Genomic DNA, 18,660 nt, shown 5'->3' on the forward strand with positions numbered 1-18,660 from the left:
TGCCTGCAGGTGAGGGGGGGGGGGGGGAGTTCTTCAACTTAACTTTGAGGTCTGGGCATCCTTTAAAAAGGGTGCCGCGATCTCCGAGGAGCCGGTCTTGCCGGCATCTTTAGTTCCTCACTCCAGAAAAAATCTAAGTGTGGGATTTTTCAGTGAGAATCTCCACAAGCTCCAAAAAAAAGACTAAATGTGGGTGAATTGGGATCTGGATCGCGCCCACACACCCGGCGGAAATCATTCTGCGATTCCCACCCAAAATGACACTTAGTAATTTTTTGGGATAATTTAGCGCCATGTTTTTATGTTATGAAGTGATTGAGATTCTGTCTGTGATGAAATGGCTGGCATATATTCTACAGCAGCTGGAATCTCAGCCTTTGACGTGCAATCTTTACGTTGCTAAGCAACAGCTCCGACTCTTAAAATGGTAGCTGAGCTGCTTCTTTTTATCTTACTGAAGGCTTGCCTTTACATTCAGCACAAACAGATGTGACCACTTAAGTTCCATTTTCCAAAAACTTTCCCAAATCACTTATAGATTGCCTGTTACTTTCTGTGTGAACAACCAGACTGAAATCAATTATTCATCACAAACCAGCAGTTGGTTCTGGGACTTTCTTATCTGTATGTCTTCATCATATACTACCTGCAACGACCCTGGACGATTACAGCATTCTTTATCCTGGTTACAGATGGTATTTTCATTTTGGACAATCTGTCACAGCCATGCACTTCCAATGATGAGCCCATAGATTTCACACCCAGGAATCTTGCCAGCCCAATCTGTCTGCATCACTTACATCGCCAGCGTTCAGCTTCATGCGCACGTAGCTTGGCCCAATTGAGATTGTTCATCTCCAAAATTATCTATGAGATCAGTAAAGCTGCCCCGTTTGTGCATGAAATATGCCATCTACTGAGTGACCTGCCCACAAAAATGTTTTTTGACTTGGATTTCTCTGCTCGTCTGGCTGAAGGAGGTCACTGGGAGGGTGGGACATGGATATACAGGGTGAGAAATCACACAGGAAACAAAAGCAAACAATACCTGTGCTCTTTGGGCCATAATACTTACGTGCATGTTCAAAGCCAGCTTTCATCCGTTTGAAGAGTCGGTAATGCCACTCCCAGGTTTTTAGCTGTTTCTCTTTGTCTGTGCAGTTTGTATTTGGTGTCTCATTCAGTACCTGCGTGGTTAACTCACTTACACGCTGTTCAGACTCTCGCACCAGCGTTGTTAAGTGTAAGGCCCGACTCTCCAAACTCACAACTGAAAGGGTAAATTGATGTTAAGTATAGCTCATTAGTCCTTTGCTGAATTTTGGCAAACATTCTCTATCTATCCCATCTTAACATAATTTTGGTACTTTTATGAGTCAATCTCCTCTGATCACCCTTGAAATGGCTGAAGCAACTGTTGAGAGCAATCAGTAATCTGTTTGATACTTTTTGTGTTTTACACTCAGGTTGTTATCAATTAAGGTTTGCCGACAAGCTGGGCAGATCATCTCTATTTGGGGAGGGCTTTGATTATTTTAACCCGAACAGAAAATTGAGTGCTTTTACCTCAATGCTGTGCCATCTAACAATTCCAGTGCAGCTAAAGCATGGGTTACAGAGTAAATGTCCCTCCACAGTGTCCCCTCGCACACATTCATTGCATCTACAGCCTGGCTTAGAAACAAAATCCCCCTGCACTGTCCCATCAATCACACTAGGGATTAGATATAGAGTAGGTAAGGATTTGAAAACAATAATCAGGGAAAACATCTACAGACACTTGGAAAGGTTCGAGTTAATTAACAAGAGACTGCACAGATTGTGCTTGACTAATCTAATTTAGTTTTCTGATGAAGTAACAGAGAAGGTTAATGAAGGGAATTCAATTGATGTTGTCTGTATGGATTTTAAGAAAGTGTTTGATAAAGTACCACATAAATGGTTGGTTAACAAAACTGAGGCTAATGGAAAACGTGGGTCTGTGTCAACTTGGATAAATATTTGGCTAAAAGGCAAAAAAACAGCGAGTCGTGGTAAGTGGTTATTTTTCTTACTGGAGGATGGGAGACAGTAGTGTTCCCCAAGAGTCAGTGCTAACAAGTACTGCTTTAACTTGGATATTGGAATACAAGGTAAAGATTGATAGATTTTTGTTATGTAAGTACATTAAGGTGCATGGAACCGAGTCAGGCAGACTATGGTCAGAGTAATTTTTGTTTTACGAGGGCTGTTTTTGAGATTTTCCCAAGAGCTAATTTTTGAATGTTGGTGACTACTAAAATTTCAAAATTTGTCGGTGACACTAGACTTGGAGGAGTGGTCATACCAATCAACTGTAACAGAACACAAATAAACCAGCAGCATGGGCAGACAAGCGACAGATGGAAAAAACAGTAAAACTTAGAAATGACAGGTACTGGCCCGAACTGGAATTCCATTTTAAGGTAAACAAGACAATTTAGACCAGTATCAGTCATTTCCCAGCTTTACTCACTTTTTCTTCTCAAAGAAGTGTCAGGTGTTGTATTTTGGCAGAAGGCATAGGGCAGGCATTTTCAAAGTTGGGGGCGCGACCCGCGGGCGGGTGTCGGGAGGGTCGCGGTGCCATCCGTTGAGGCGCTCCCGATTGCGCAGATTCAGGCGCAACAGCCACAGCAGCCGTATTTAAACAATGCCGGCTGCGAGCAGCCTTCAAAAAGGCCGCGACCATATAAAAAAATGGGGGCACCCTGCGCATGTGTGCCCGCTCATCGGTGCACATGCGCAGAGGTTTGTGCATGCGCACCGATAAGCGGGCAAGCATGCGCAGTGCGGCCACCTTTTTTTTTTTAGATGGTCGCAGCCTTTATGCCGGCCGCTCGCAGCCGGCACTGTTAAAATACGGCTGCTGCGGTTGTTGCGCCTGAATTTGAATTTGCACAATCGGAGACGCAGAAGATTTAAAAAAAATTCTATGAAATCTTCCTGTCTGAAGGGAGTCAAAGAGCAGGTCGCCCCCCCCCCCCCCCCCCGAATATCAACATCACGTGCTTTGGGCATGATTGCGATCCCTCCATTTTGTCAGCAGCAAACAAAGTAAAAGGAAATGGGGCGTCGCGAAGGTCGGCCGGCGTGGGTCGCGAAGGTCGGCCGGCGTGGGTCGCGAAGGTCGGCCGGCGTGGGTCGCGAAGGTCGGCCGGCGTGGGTCGCGAAGGTCGGCCGGCGTGGGTCGCAAAGGTCGGTGTGTGTGGGTCCCGAAGGTTGGCCGGTTGGTAAAAATGGGTGCCCGGAAAAAAAGTTTGAAAACACTGGCGTAGGTAGAGGCAATATGTACATAATGACAGTTGTAAACAGTTTGCAGAGACAGAGGGTGCGATTCTCCGGAAAGATTTCTAAATGTCATAGCGAGCGGGAATTGCAACGAGAACTTTCTGCCGCTCGGCCCAGTAAGGCTATTCAATGTTAATTGACCCACTTAATGATGCCTCACGGGCTTCTCGCCGCAAATGCAAGCTCGGCAGCTGATTCGCTAGGACCGTGCTCGCCAGCCCCCCGCTAACAAGGCCAACTTAAGCTGCACTCGGGCAGCCAACCCCAGCCAGCTTGCAACAATGGCGCCAAGGAGACCAGCCCAAGATTCGGCGGCGCTGACCTGGGGAGGATCCTAGCCGCAGTGGAGGCCAGGAGGGATATCCTGTTCCCCCGAGGGCCCCGGAGACTCAGCTATAGGGCAGCCAGTGCTGCCTGGGCTGAGGTGGTGGCAGCTGTGAGCTCGGGGAGTGTGACCAAGAGGACTGGTCTCCAGTGCAGCAAAAAAGCCAAGAACCCACACCGGACAAAACGAGTGAGTAGATGCCAATACCTCCACCTACCCTCACCCCCAGGGAAGGTTCACCCCCCAACTCTCCACGCGACCCCCAACCCCCTCTCCACCCCCCTCCCCCTTCAACATCAAACACAACCCCCCAACATCCCACCCTTCACACACCCCCTTTCCACCACTGTGAACCACGTGTGTGGCTAACAATGCTCCCTCTGTGTCTCCTCAGTAAAAGCTCTCGCAGAATCGCATGAGAGGGCCCAGCCTGGCAGAGGGGTACCGGACTTAAGAATCTTCACCACTGCGAGGAGCGTGACCTGGAGTTGACTGAGGTAGTTGAGGACTGAGCGGTCACCCACGCAGAGGCTGGTGGACGCCGCAGAGTGAGGAACCACCGGGCTCCACCCTGTCAAACATGAGTTGCTATTGCCTTACTGACTGACCCATCCCTCCCACTGACCACATGTCCATTCTCCCACGGATCCTCCAGCCGTGCTCTAAGCCACGTGCTGGGGTGTGATGCTGAGGATACACCCTGTCTCACTTTGTAGATGTTGGTCTGTGGAAAGAGGCGGGATGTGAGTGCCTCATCCCTTTTATAGTAAGATACCACCCCTCAGTGTCCTGACTGCTCATTGGTCGTGTCCTATTCTATGTGCTCATTAGCTGCATGTTTGCATATCATGACATCTCTCCCTTTTTAAAATGTTTTGTTGGCGTATGTGAATGTATTTACATGTGAATGAGTCTGTCTAACGTGACTGACGGAAGACAACAGGACAGAGCAAACAAAACAAAATTTCACAAGTCCAGTCTCTGAGGCTTGCATCTGATCCTGGTCGACCACCGGAGAGGTGGCAGAGGGGACGACGTCGCCTTAACAGGCGGGAGGGAAGCCTGACTTGTGGCCTCGTGCTGCGAGGTATCAGGAGGTGGCAATTCAACATATGGAAATGGAGGAGAAAGTGGTTGCGGGCAGGCAACTTTGCGCAGTGCCCGTCGATTCCTTCGCACGATGGAGCCATCAGCCATATGTACAACATAAGAGGGGGGCGCAGCCTGTCGAACAACGACAGCCGGGGCAGACCACCCACCATCCGGTATCTTGAACCTGACAGTGTCTGCCGGGGATAGCACGGCCAGATCGGTGGCATGGGCATCATAGCCCTGCTTTTGACGGTCTCAAAGCTGCTGCATCTTCTGCAGCACCGGGAGGTGATCCAGGTTGGGCAGGTGTATGGCTGGAAGCGTCGTCCGCAGGTCCCTGTTCATCAGTAGTTGAGCCAGTGACATGCCAGTGGACAATGGAGTCGCCGTGTACGCGAGCAGTGCAAGGTGTATGTCGGAAGCAGAGTCCGAGGCCTTGCAGATGAGCTGTTTCACAATGTGCACCCCTTTCTCGACTTTTCCATTGGACTGCAGATAATGCGGACTAGAGGTGACATGCTGGAAATTGTATGACCTGGCAAACGTGGACCATTCTCGACTGGTAAAGCATTGTCGTTCATGACGGAGATTGGGTTGCCATGCATTGAGAACGTCTCCTTACAGGCTTTGATGACGGTCCGAGAGGTGAGGTGCGGGAGCTTCAGCACCTCAGGGTAATTCGAGAAATAGTCGATGATCAATACGTAGTCGTGACCATTCGCATGAAAGAGGTTGATGCCAACCTTGAACCACGGAGAGGTCACTATGTCATGCTGTTGGAGCATCTCCTTGCTCTGCGCTGGCTGGAACCGCTGACAGGTAGCACAGTTCAGGACCATGTTCGAGATGTCCTGGCTAATGTCGGGCCAGTAGACAGCTTGCCGGGCTCTGCGTCTGCACTTCTCGACACCCAGGTGTCCCTCATGAATCTGGCACAGCACCAAGCTCTGGAAACGGAGCGGAATGACAATCCTGTCCAGCTTGAGGAGGATACCATCAATCAACGTCAGGTCATCCTTCACATTGTAAAATTGTGGGCACTGCCCTTTCTGCCAGCCATTGGTGAGGTTGTGGATGATGCGTTGCAAGAGGGGGTCTTTGGCTGTCTCATCACGGATGAGAACTACCTTCTCATCTGTCGCCGGGAGAGTGCTAGCACACAGCTGCACCTGCGATTCGATGTGCTGGATGATCTCCAGCGGCTCACTAGGCGAGGTGACGGAGTGGGACAATGTATCAGCGATGATGAGCTCCTTGCCAGGTGTGTACACCAAGTTGAAGCCATACCTCCTAAGTTTAAGCAGGATTCTCTGCAACCGAGGCGTCATGTCATTCAGGTCTTTGTGGATGATGTGGACCAGAGGCCTATGGTCTGTCTCGACAGTGAATGTCGGCAGGACGTAGACATAATCATGAAATTTGAGGATGCCAGTGAGAAGACCCAAGCACTCCTTCTCAATCTGAGCATATCTTTTTTCAGTGGGCGTAATCGCCCTTGATGCGTAGGCTATTGGTGCCCAGGGTGACGTGTCATCTTGTTGAAGTAACACCGCACGATGACATCCTGACTCGCATCCGTGGATATCTTTGTCTCCCGGTCCGGGTCGAAGAATGCCAGGACTGGTGCAGTGGTGAGCTTGGCTTTCAGCTCCAGCCACTCTGCCTGATGTGCTGCCTTCCACTCAAAGGCAATTGACTTTTTCACCGGGTTGCGTAGGGCCGTGGTGTGTGTGGCCATGTTTGGAATGAACTTGCCCAGAAAACTGACCATACCCAAGATGCGCAGCACTGCCTTTTTGTCCTCAGGCACATTCATCGCCTCGATGGCTATGATTTTGTCTGTATCCGGGCGCACGCCGTGCTGTGAGATCTGGTCGCCTAGGAACTTGAGCGTCGACATGCCAAAACAACATTTGGACCTGTTTAACTTTAGGCCGTTGGCATGTACATGGCGGAATACCTTCTGGAGACGGGACACATGTTCTTCAGGGGTCGTGGACCATATGGTGATGTCGGCCATGTGCACACAAAGCCGTTCAATGCCCACCATCATCTGCTCCATGATGCGATGGAATATCTCCGATGCCGAGAGGATGCCAAATGGCATGCGATTGTAGCAGTATCTGCCAAAACGCGTGTTGAAGGTGCAGAGCCTTCTGCTGGACTCTTCCAGCTGAAATTTGTCAAAATCCGTGATGCATCCAATCTGGTGAAGAAGCGCGCGTGTGCCATCTCACTCGTGAGTTCCTGACGCTTCGGGATGGGGTAGTGTTCCCGCATGATATTCTTATTGAGATCCTTGGGATCAATGCAGATGCGCAGGTCCCCCGAAGGCTTCTTTACGCACAACATCGAGCTGACCCAGTCAGTCGGTTCGGTGACCTTGGATATGATGCCTTTTTGCTGAAGTTCCTTGAGCTGTGCCTTCAGGCGCTCTCTCAGTGCAGCAGGGACACGTCGTGGAGCGTGGACCACTGGTTGGCATCAGGTCGTAGCAGATACGGCATTGTGCCCATCCCGTTGAACACATCTGGATACTGGGCGAGGATGTCGTCGATGCCGGCCTGAAGATCCACATGGGAGGGTGTTGTGGTGTAAACCCTTTGAATGTGGTTCAGCTGCTTGCAGGCGTGCGCACCTAGTAGGGATGCCCTGTCCGGCTTAACAATTTCAAAGCGTAACTGTGCTTGTGTGCATCAATTGGATACGTGCAGGTGGCAGGATCCCAGTGCCGTGATGGCATTCCCGTTGTAATCCAGGAGCTTGCAGGCAACTGGAAGGACCGTGGGGAGCTACTTAATGCGTCTGAAGTCTGCCTGTGAGAGGAGGTTGGCAGATGCATCTGTGTCCAGCTTGAACTGGATGGGACAGTGGTTGACCTTCATCACTGCTCGCCATTCCTCCTCGGAATCCACAGCTAGGATTGATTGGACTTGCGCTGTGTCTGGTGTGGCGTATTCGCACTTTGTAATAATGCCCACACGGTAGGTGTTGTCCAGGCATTCATCATCTGGATTTGGTTGCACTGCCGGGATCAGAATCCTGTAGGCGTTGTTGCACACTCCGGATGCGCCGTCGTCGGAATTGGGAGCACTGGCTCCTGACTGGTGATGCAGATCTGCACAGGGCTGCATAGTGGCCTGGCTCCCCGCAGTAGTGGCCTGGCTCCCCGCAGTTTAAACAGCGTCTGCCTCTTACAGGGCAATGTTTCTTTAAATGGGCGGTGCCACAGTTCGAACACGTCATGACGTCGGCGTCCTGACACTCCGTGCGTCGTTGCACATCCGCAGTGCGGTTATCAGACGTCTGCATCTGCGCCGTGCGGGTTTCGGCTGCTTCGTTATCCCGTTTGCATCGCGCATGCGTCGGGCCCCGGGAAGAGCGCGCAAATGGCTGCTTTCGTCAATGTTGAGGCGCTGCATCCGGGAGATGGCCTGAAGGCCCCGCGACAATGCAGAATCGCCGAGCAGAAACTAATAGCCAAGTTCCGCACACATGAGTGCGGCCTCAACAGGGACCTGGGATTCATGTCGCATTACATTCATCCCCCAACATCTGGCCTGCAAAATCCTACCAACTGTCCTGGCTTGGTACAATTCACACCTCTTTAACCTGGGGTTACCCCATCTCTGGATCTGTAAAGATTTAATCAACTGCTAATGCTCGCATTCCTAGCATTGTTTGGCATCTTTGAATTTGTCTATATATGTGTTTCTGGAACAGACCTCTTCATTCACCTGAGGAAGGAGCAGCGCTCCGAAAGCTAGTGACATCGAAACAAACCTGTTGGACTTTAACCTGGTGTTGTAAGACTTCGTACTGTAATCTAAATGTAGTAATTCAGTCTAACTGAATCAGCCTTGCTCTGAGCCATGTGCTGGGGTGTGATGTTGAGGATACACCCTGTCTCACTCTGTAGATGTTGGTCTGTGGAAAGACGCGGGGTATGAGTGCCTCATCCCTTTTATAGTGAGATACCACCCCTGAGTGTCCTGACTGCTCATTGGTCATGTCCTATTCTCTGTGTTCATTCGCTGCATGTTTGCATATCATGACACCGACGTGGAAAGAGGCCTGTGATGATGCAACAGCCATGGAAATGGCAGAAAGAGATAGATGCTTATTGCAAAAGAGTTCTTCTCCTAAGTCGACAGGTGAATCCACCAGATTTAAGCAAAATCCAGATCCCAGCAGCCAAATTCACAGTCTCAGAATCATAAATTTTTATGTCACTGCTGCCATGGTAGCCATTAACCATTCAAGTGCCCCCACTGCCAGTCAAAGTGCTATGCCTATGGGAATGTTGGTTCTATTCAGCCAGCAGGCAGGCATAAACGGTAATGTTCCAGGTTGTAGTCAAGATTTAGGGCGCCAATGTACCAGGTTAAGGTCATGGTAGACTGAAAGCTAGTTCAGGAGCTTGAAAATCCTCAGATGAGCATATGAGTGACGGAAAGAGAAGTTGATGTTATTGAGCGGGAAGATTGTAGTCAGAGAGCAAGAAAAACAGCACATGGAAGATGAGAGTAACAGGGCTGAAAATATAATTCTGGCATTCACAGTCGAAATTAAAGTCAAATGCAGAGGATAGATCCCTTCATATGAAAATCTGTAACTTTTAGAAAGGAAGTTTTTTGTCTTGCACTCATCCGAATAGATGCAAGAATGCCAAATTCAAGGCAAACAACAATTGATACTGCATGAGAAAGGGGTACTGTTTGGTTGGAAAGTCAGCTCTGGTTGGTTGAGATGTTGCCATGGTAAATGCGCTATTGTTCCCCTATGCTTTTGTTTCTTCAAAAAAGGTGCACGACAGAATTCTCCATTCCTGAGGCTAAGGACACGATTCTCCGGCAAAATTTTAAAATGTTGTAGCGAGCGGGAATTGCCGCAAGCGTCCCGGCTCTCGTCCAACGAGGCCGGCAATGCAATTCAACGTTAATTGGCCCACTTAACGGGCCTCACGTGCTTCTCGCCGCAAATGAAGGCTCGCCAGCTGATTTTCCGGGACCGTGATCGTCAACCCCAGGATATCAAGGTCGAGCAGCACTTAAGCTCCACTTGCTGAGCCAACCCCAGCCAGCTCGCAATAATGGTGCCGAGAAGACCAGCCCCAAGATTCGGGGATGCTGACATGCGTGGGCTCCGAGACGCAGTGGAGTGATGGCCTGCTCCCCCAAGGGTCTCGTTGGGCAGCCAGTGTTGCCTGGGATGAGGTGGCGGCAGCTGTGAGCTTGGTGTGACCAGGACGGCTGGATTCCAGGCTGAAAAAAAGTCAGCGACCTGCACTGGGCAGCATGAGTGAGTAGACACCAATGCCACTCCCTCCCTCTCCCTCCCCAGGGAGCATCCACCCCAACTCCCCATGCGACCCCCAACCCTCCTTCCACCCCCCCTTCCCCTTCAATTCCCCCCCCAACCGTTCCTCCACACCCCCCTTCCCGCCACTTTGAACCACCTGTGTGGCTAACGATGCCCCCTCGGTGTCTCCTCAGGAAAAGCTCTTCCATAATCGTCGAGTGAGGGCTCAGACTGGCGGAGGGCTGCCAGACTTAAGAATGCTCACCTCCTTCAAGGAGCGAGCGCTGGAGGTGACTGGGATGGCCGAGGACAGAGCGATTACCCACGCGGAGGCTGGCGGATGCCATAGAGGTGAGGAACCACCAGACTCCACCCTGGGACCTGTCGAACGTGAGTTGTTATTGACTTACTGACTGACCCATCCCTCCCACTGACATGTCCATCCTCCCGCAGGTCCTGCAACCAACGGCGCTGCCCCATCCCGGGCGGCACCCTCTCCAGCTGCTCAGGAGACCACCCAGGAGAAGAGCCCCAAGGATGCCACCATTATAGTCTCGGCACAGCTGTCATCTCCACCCTCCACCAGCACAGATACACGCACCTCGGTGGGACTTGTGCTTCGGGGCACAATCTGGTGAGCGCCACACTGCTGCTGATGCACATCAGGTGGAGGCAGGAACCCCCAAGAGAGACAGCAGTCGGAGGTCTGCTGGATCCCCGGACCCCGCTGGGTCCCAGCCTGATGTTGTGAAACAGAGTTACCCGGAGGTGTTGGAGATGATAGGGAGCAGCTGAAACATTCAGAGGGGGATGTCAGCATCACTCCAGCAGATCCATAGCCGCTTGGAGGAGTCCCAGAGGCTACGGGCACAGGAGATGGCGCCGGCAATGTGTGGCACTGAGGCCAACACTGCTAGGGTGGCAACGGCAGTGGAGGGTCTGGTGCACGACCGGCACCATTAGTGAAGGTGTCCAATGCGTTGCACTGTCGGTGACGCCCATGGGTGAGAGTCTAGGCAGAATGTCCGCCTCGCTGGGAAATGTGACCCAGTACCAGGCTGACCTTGATGAGGTTCTGTGGGACATGTCCCACTCTCAGATGGGAATGGCCGAGGCGCTGCGGAGCTTGTCCCAGTCGCAGGTGGGCATTGACGAGTCACTGCAGATCATGGCCCAATCACTGCAGAGCATCGCTGAGGGCGTCGACACAATGGTGCAGTCCGTGGGGAACCACCAGGGGTTGCAGAGCCAGATGATTCAGGAGTAGCCGGGGCTCAAACCAGCTGCCCTCCGTCCGAAGGTGAACCCCAGGGACCTATGCCAACCTGGATCCATCCCATGGAGTGGCAACTGTGGCCACCAGCTGCCCGAGTTCCACCCCTCTGATGAGGCCGCGACTGGACAGGGCGGCATGGACGGCATGTGCTGCCGACAAGTGAGCCAGGGCCCTCCGGTCTCAGAGTCCCCAGAGGACGTCCACCAGGGGCATCAAAGGCCACGGGATGAGGTAAGCAGCTGGCTGCCTCCACCTCTGATGTGCATCCTGGGGAGACACCTAGACGTAGTGATAGAGCTAGGAAGGCCAAGCACATCAAGGGTCACTGAGGGCACTGGGGAAGGGGAGCTTGGGGGCTGGCACAATTGGGAGAGTGGGGAATTGTATTACACATTAAACACCCTTATGCAAAACAATTTTGACACCTCTGTCACTTTCTTCTGCAATGCGGGCTGTCCTCCGAAACTTTGGCCCATCTCTTCAGACATCCCCCCCCCCCATCCCCGGGCACACCGCATGCAGGTGATAGGTGTGCGTGAGCACTCAGCAGACAGGCAGGGGTATGACTATGGCATAGATTGAAGAGCACTAGCGCTCACCTCTCTGCTGGTTATCATCACCCCCCCTGCCCTCAACAGTGACCTGCTGATGGTGCTGACACAATCTCAGCACCCTGGAGTGATGTGACATACCCTGAAAGGGTGGGAAATGGGAGTGGGCGGTGACGGACCAGGCCACGTCCTAAGTGATTCGGGCGAGAATGAGGGCTTCCCTCAAGGCACAGCAGACCACCACAAAGCGGGTGACCCTCCGGGCGGTGTACTGCAGTGCACCACCGGAGAGGTCGAGGCATTGGAACCGCATCTTGAGGAGTCCGATGCATTGCTCGTTCACAGCCTGGGTGGCCACATGGCCCTGTTGTACCGGATCTCCGTTTTGGTCACTGGCCTCCGTGCTGGCGTCATTAGCCAGATCCTCAGCGGATACCCCTTAACCCTCAAGAGCCAGCCACCCATCTCGGGGTACTCCTCAAAGAGGTCGGGGATGACCGACTGCCCCAGGATGTGGCTGTCGTGCACTCCTAGAATGCGCGAACACACAAGCGCATTATCTTCATCCGGTGGTCGCACACGAGCTGCATGTTGATGGAACAGAAACCCTTTCGGTTAACATAGGACACCCCCAAATGGCCCGGTGAGCACAGGCAACGTACGTGGCATCTATTACCCCCTGGACCTGGGGCATCCCAGCGATGGTGGAGAAACCTGCTGCCCGGGCATCTTGTTGGGCTTGGTCCATGTCAAAGACGATGTAGTTCTCTGCCCAGGCGTACAGGGCATCCGTGACCTGTCGGATGCACCTGTGAGCTGTGGCCTGTGATATACCACACAAGTCCCCACTCGAGCCCTGCAATGATCCCGAGGCATAAAAGTTCAGGGGTGCGGTGACCTTAACGGCCTCAGGAAGCGGGTCCTCCTCCTCCTCCATGTGGTGCCGCACTGTCTCCTCGCTGAGGCGGAGCCTCCTGCAGCATGTGCTGTCTGTCATCTGTTCAAAGTACCAGTGATGCCTGTCCATGCTGGACGGTTGCAGGACTCCTCCTCTGGGTTCCTCCATGGCCTGATGGGCAGCTAGGTCCTCAGGGTGTGGGGCGGGGCCCAGCACATGGGCCGCTGCCTCGAGCAATCACAGATGCTGCTTCTGCTGTACCATCCCTGGCGTCTGGCTGCCTGGCCTAGCAGCAGCACTACTGGGGCAACTTCTGCGTCCAATATCCCTGCCATAGCGTTCAACATCTGTAAGGAATTGGGAGAGGGTGTTAGACTGACAAACAGCAGTGGCTCCCACCCCGGGACCCTCTATTCCCCCATTGATCCCCCCACCCGGAACGCCCTCCCTACCGGCCGCAACGGGCCCCTCTCACCGGACCACAGACCCTGTACCCCGGACACTCGTTCATAACATCACCTGGACTGGATGCTGGTCCCCTCCCCCTGGCAGTCACCCGCCCTCCGGCCGTGGACATGCCCCCGGAGCTGTGTCCCATCCCCTGGGTTTTCGGGTGTTGGCTACTGCATGTGTCGTGTTGCCTCCCAGTGTTCAGGCACAGTGTCCAGGCATCACGGTTTGTCTGGGATACTATGCAATGACTCCCAAATGCGAGATGGCCTGTGCAGCCACGGGAATACACTTGGGTTATGTGAAGTGCTCACTTAACCACCATTTCCAATTTCCTATTAGCAATAACCTTCAGACACATAGCCAGAGGCCTCAGCAGTCGGCGGGGGGTTATGGGTGTTTGGTGTGGCAGACGGGCAGGGACAAGGGTTGCCCCCGGAAAGGGTACACACAATCCAGGGGTTGGCATGGTGGTGCTGTGAGCGGTTGGCCCCCCGGTTGTTCCCCCAGCTTCTCACCCCCACCCTCCCATGGTGGCCCGCCCCTGTGGAGGGTCCCCCTCGCATCAACCGAGGGCATCCCCCACCCCCCACCAAGCACAGGGACGCAGGCCCAGCGCCCCCGGAATCTTTGCCTGTGAGCAAAGATGGCTACTCACCTCCTCGGCACCCCACAGAAGCCCATCCAACAGGTTCACATTAGAAGTATTAATCGGCGCAATAGTGACCACTTGCTGGGGACGCTGGGGGATGACAGGAGGCTCTCGTTAATTGTATGGAAATGGCATTTAAGTGGTGATAATTGGTTTCTCGCCAGGCCATGACAAGATTGTGATTTCACCGACAGGAGCGGGCCGGTTGCATCGCAAACTGTTTGGCGCCTGGCGCGGTTCTCATTTTTGGCCTCTCCCGCTATTCACCGGCCCCATTTTGCTTGAGCGAGAGCGTAACGAAGCTGGAGAATCGCACCGTAAGTATCAACGTCGGGGCAGGATTCACAGACTTCCACGACAGCAAAACTGGCACCGCACCTGGACTGATTCAACGACCATTGGGCAGCTAGCACCACACGGAACACAAACGATTCCAATGAGAAACGGTGTGGGATTCGTCGGGTCCATGATTGACATTCGGGAGGCTGACAAGCTGCAGCCGCATATACACACTTCACTCCCCACACACACTCATCACAGCCAACAAGATGGCACTTATTGCGCTGGAGCGTGCCCATCCTGCTGATGGGTCGGCTGGGGCCAGAGGGCACATAGGGGGAGGTGGCCTGAACACACACACATACTACCTAAGTTCACAGTGGGCAGTCAGATAGTGATGTTGGACACTTTCCGTAGCCCCTCTCTCCCTTCGCAGCCATGGCACCTGTTTCACAATTTTTAAAAGCAAAAGTGAACCTCGCCATCGGGAATTAGGTCCAGTGGAGGCGGAGGCCCCGGAGAATACCGAGTCATGCCCACTAATGATATGCCAACGCCATTTATTGGACATGCGGAGTGGAACGCGTTGACGCCGCTATTGAGGCACTGGAGAATTGCGATCTGGCAATGTGGAACACGATTTCGGCATCAAAACCAATTCTCCGCCCTATCGCGTTTCCCGATTCCGGCGTCAGCTGATGCAGAATCCTGCTCGCAATGTCTGGACATATTCCTTTTGCTTGCAGAGGACAGGTTCCTGCATTTGAATAAATGTTGCTCCGAGCAAATAATGGAATTAAATGATGTATAATAATAATAGTCTTTATTTGTGTCACATTAACACTGCAATGAAGTTACTGTGAACATCCCCCAGTCACCACAGTATGTTCGGGTACACTGAGGGAGAATTCAGAATGTCCAATTCACCTAATAAGCATGTCTTTCGGGACTTGTGGGAGGAAACCAGAGCACCCGGAGGAAACCCATGCAGACACGGGGAGGATGTGCAGACTCCGCACAGCCAGTGACTCAAGCCGGGAAACAAATCTGGGTCCCTGGCTCTGTAAAGCAACAGCGCTGACCACTATGCTACCGTGCCGCCCACGTTCTCATGCTGTTGTTCTCATGCAGTAAAAATTGTTGTTCCCTTTGAAATTTGGTATTCTTGTGTCTGTACTGATTACGGAAAGATGAAAAGCTGAAAAGTAAATTACTGTGTATGCTGATTCATGAAACAAAACAGAAAATATTGGACAATCTCAGCAGGTGTGACAGCATTTGTGGTTACAAAGGGAGCTAATGTTTTGAGACTGGATGACTCTTTGTCAAGTTCTGCGAAACAGAGAAACGGAAATCCTGATGGAGAGAAGATCAGTATTTCTTCAGGATTGACATTCCTGGAAGAGAAGTGACAGTGAATTAAACATGAAGATAAAAGCAAATGGTTGCAGATGATGGAATCTGAAACATACTGGACAATCTCAGCAGGTCTGACAGCATCTGTGGAGAGAGAAGGGAGCTAAAATTAGCTCCCTTGTCTCTCCACAGATGCTGTCAGAGAAGATGAAAAGTTTCCTCGCTGGAAGCTACATATAATTACAGACAGGGATCTGTCTTCTGCAGGCAAAAGGAATATGTTCAGGCATTACATCTTTTTTGAATAAACGAAAACATGGGTAACAATAGCTCCCTGGTGCATTTGTCATGAAAACATCTCGACCAATCAGCGTCAACTCACCAACCAATAAGCATCCCTTTTCTCATGCAGGGTAAATTTGTGTTTCCTTTGAAATTTGGTATTCATGCATCTATCCTGATAAGTGCAAGACAAAACGCTTCCTGGCTAGAAGCTACATATATTCATATACAACGTGCTGTCCTTTGCAGGCAAAGAAATATGTCAAGATATTGCAGATATTTGAATATACATCCTATTGCTTGCCATTGGAGGAAGCAGAAGGGAACAAGGTCTCCCCAAAGGGAACAAATTGCTTTAAGAAGATACAGTTCATCTGGGCTGAGGTTTCTTTCCTGAGCGCTCAGTGAGAACGGCTGGGCTTTCCCAACCCTGCCCACAGTCGGATTTTCCGGGGCCACTGAAAGCCAATGAACTTTGGCTGACTCTCCAAATGTTTTGTTCCGCAAGGAGTCCCGCCATGAACAGGACTGGGAAATGTCTGACATTGAGAAAGTGCTACGAGAGCACAAAGTGTTCTTTGAGCAAGGAAGACCAAATGATAAAATTTGGCATCATAAAGCCAAATTCAAAATAAAAAACAAAGTACAGCCGACATTTTGAAAGGCGCGTTCAGTGCTTTATGCACAGTTAGAAGCAGGAAGTGAAGAGCTGGATGGATTAGAAAGAACAGGGGCAATTAAGAAGGTGAAGAGCCACGTTGTGATAGTTCAAAAAGAGAAGGATCCATTCAGATTTGTAGACATTATAAGTAAGCAGTAAATAAGGTGATCGAGAATGATACTTACCCATTGCCTACTAGTGAAAAATTGTTTTTTAATTTATCCATTGAAAGGATTTTCATTAAGATAGATCTGTCAAATACATATTTGCAATTAGAATTAATTGACATAAGCAAGAAATTGCTCACCATCCATACAAATAAAAGGTTGCTCTGGTATACAAGGTTATCATTTGGGCTTTCTACTGCTCCTGCAGTGTTTTGGTGTCATGGATCAGATACAAAGAGGGAGAAAAGCAGTGTGCTGCTCCTTAGATGGCATTCTGATGAGTAGTAAGACAGAGAAATAGCACGTTGTAAGGTTGAATGAAGCCCTCGATCAATTTAAAGAGTATGACATCAAAGCTGACAAGCATAAAAGTTGCTTCAAGCTATCAACTCTGAACAAAACTGGGTCATCAAATAGATCATGAAGGTATCCACACAGTGTGGGAGATGACAGGGGTTTTGAAAGCAAAGAGACCAAAGGACAAAGGAGAACTTAAAACATTCATAAGAATTGTTGTGTATTATCCTAAGTTCACCCCTGAATTAGCCCACTGTAGCAACAGCTCAAAGATGGAATAGCTTGGGAGGTGGTCTGTGGAGTGCCAGAGAGTATTTGAAGAAAGGAGGACTGATTCATGATGCTATTTTGATCCGCTAGGATTCCAAGAAACAATTGTTTTACCATGCGGTGCCTCATCACAAGGATTAGGTGGATTGTATCTCACAAAATGGAAGCAGTATGGAGAAGCGTGTAGCATATGCTTCACATACTTAGTTGTAGAGGTCTACAGCGCAGAAAAGGACATTTGGCGCTTTGCATCTGCACCAGTCAAAAACAACCACCTAAGTATTCTAATCCCATTTTCCAGCACATGGCCTTGTATGTCTGGGCATCGCAAGTGCACATCTAAATATTTCTTAATTGTTAAGAGGATCTCTGCCTCCATCACCTTTTCAGGCAGTGAATTCCAGACTCCCACCAACCTCTGAGTGAAAAGGTTTCTCCTCACATCCCCATCTAAACCTCCTGCCCCTTGTCTTGAATCTATTCCCCCTGGTCATTGATCTTTCAACCAAGGGGAAAAGTTTCTTCTTGACTACTCTATCTATGCCCCTCATAATTTGATACATATCAATCATGTCCCCTCTCATTCGCCTCTGCTCCAAGGAAAGCACCCCAATTTATTCAATCTCTCTTCATAACTTAACTTCTCCAGCCCAGGCAACATGCTGGTAAATGTCTTCTGCACCTTTTTCAGTGCTATCACATCACTCGCACAATGTGTATTCCAGGAACTGCACACAATACTCTAGTCTAACCAACGTTTTATACAGTTCCAGCATAACCTCTCTGCTCTTAAACTCTATGTTAATAAAGGCAAGTATCTTCTTAACTACTGCATTTACCTGCCCTGCTATCTTAAGGGACCAGTGTACATACACACCAAGGTTCCTCTGATCCTCAGTGCGTCCCATGATCCTGCTGTTTATCATGTATTCTCTTGCCTTGTTTATCATGCGCAAGTGCATCACTTCACACTTATTCAGATTGAATTCTATTTGCCATTGATCAGCCCATCTGACCTGCCCGTCTATGTCCTCCATCAATTTTTGTATTATCTGTGAAATTACTGATAAACCCTCCTACATTCATGTCTAAATCATTTATATAAACCACAAACAGCAAGGGTCCCAAAGCATATCCCTACGGAACCCCACTGGAACAGGCTTCCAGTCAGAATAACACCCCTCGACCATCACCCTCTGCTTCCTGCCGCTCAATTAATTCTGGATCCAATTTGCTAGATTTCCTTGGATCCCATGGGCTATTACTTTCGCTATCAGTCTCCCACGTGGGACCTTATCAAAAAACCTTGCTGAAGCCCAAGTAAATTATGTCAAATGCATTGCCCTCATCTGCACACTTGGTCACCTCTTCAAAAGGTGTCCTCAAGTTGGTCAGACATGACCTCCCCTTAACAAAACTATGCTGACTGTTCTTGATTAATCCCGGCCTCTCCAAATGCAAATTAATTCGGTCTCTCAGAATTGCTTCCAATAA

At 50.6% G+C, this 18,660-nt stretch overlaps 1 protein-coding gene across 8 annotated transcripts in view; it reads right to left on the minus strand.

The window, feature by feature from the left end:
* The window catches only part of LOC140394261 (ankyrin-repeat and fibronectin type III domain-containing 1-like), a 1,262,745-nt gene that overhangs the window by 144,352 nt on the left and 1,099,733 nt on the right, over positions 1–18,660 (minus strand). For all 8 annotated transcript variants that reach the window (XM_072481308.1, XM_072481309.1, XM_072481306.1 and 5 more), the window contains one exon: positions 1,076–1,270. In XM_072481308.1, the coding sequence (XP_072337409.1) occupies positions 1,076–1,270 (195 nt within the window). The remainder of the gene's footprint in view (positions 1–1,075; positions 1,271–18,660) is intronic.

This window comes from Scyliorhinus torazame, chromosome 17 (assembly GCF_047496885.1).
Source record: "Scyliorhinus torazame isolate Kashiwa2021f chromosome 17, sScyTor2.1, whole genome shotgun sequence".
NCBI classification, from domain to species: domain Eukaryota; kingdom Metazoa; phylum Chordata; class Chondrichthyes; order Carcharhiniformes; family Scyliorhinidae; genus Scyliorhinus; species Scyliorhinus torazame.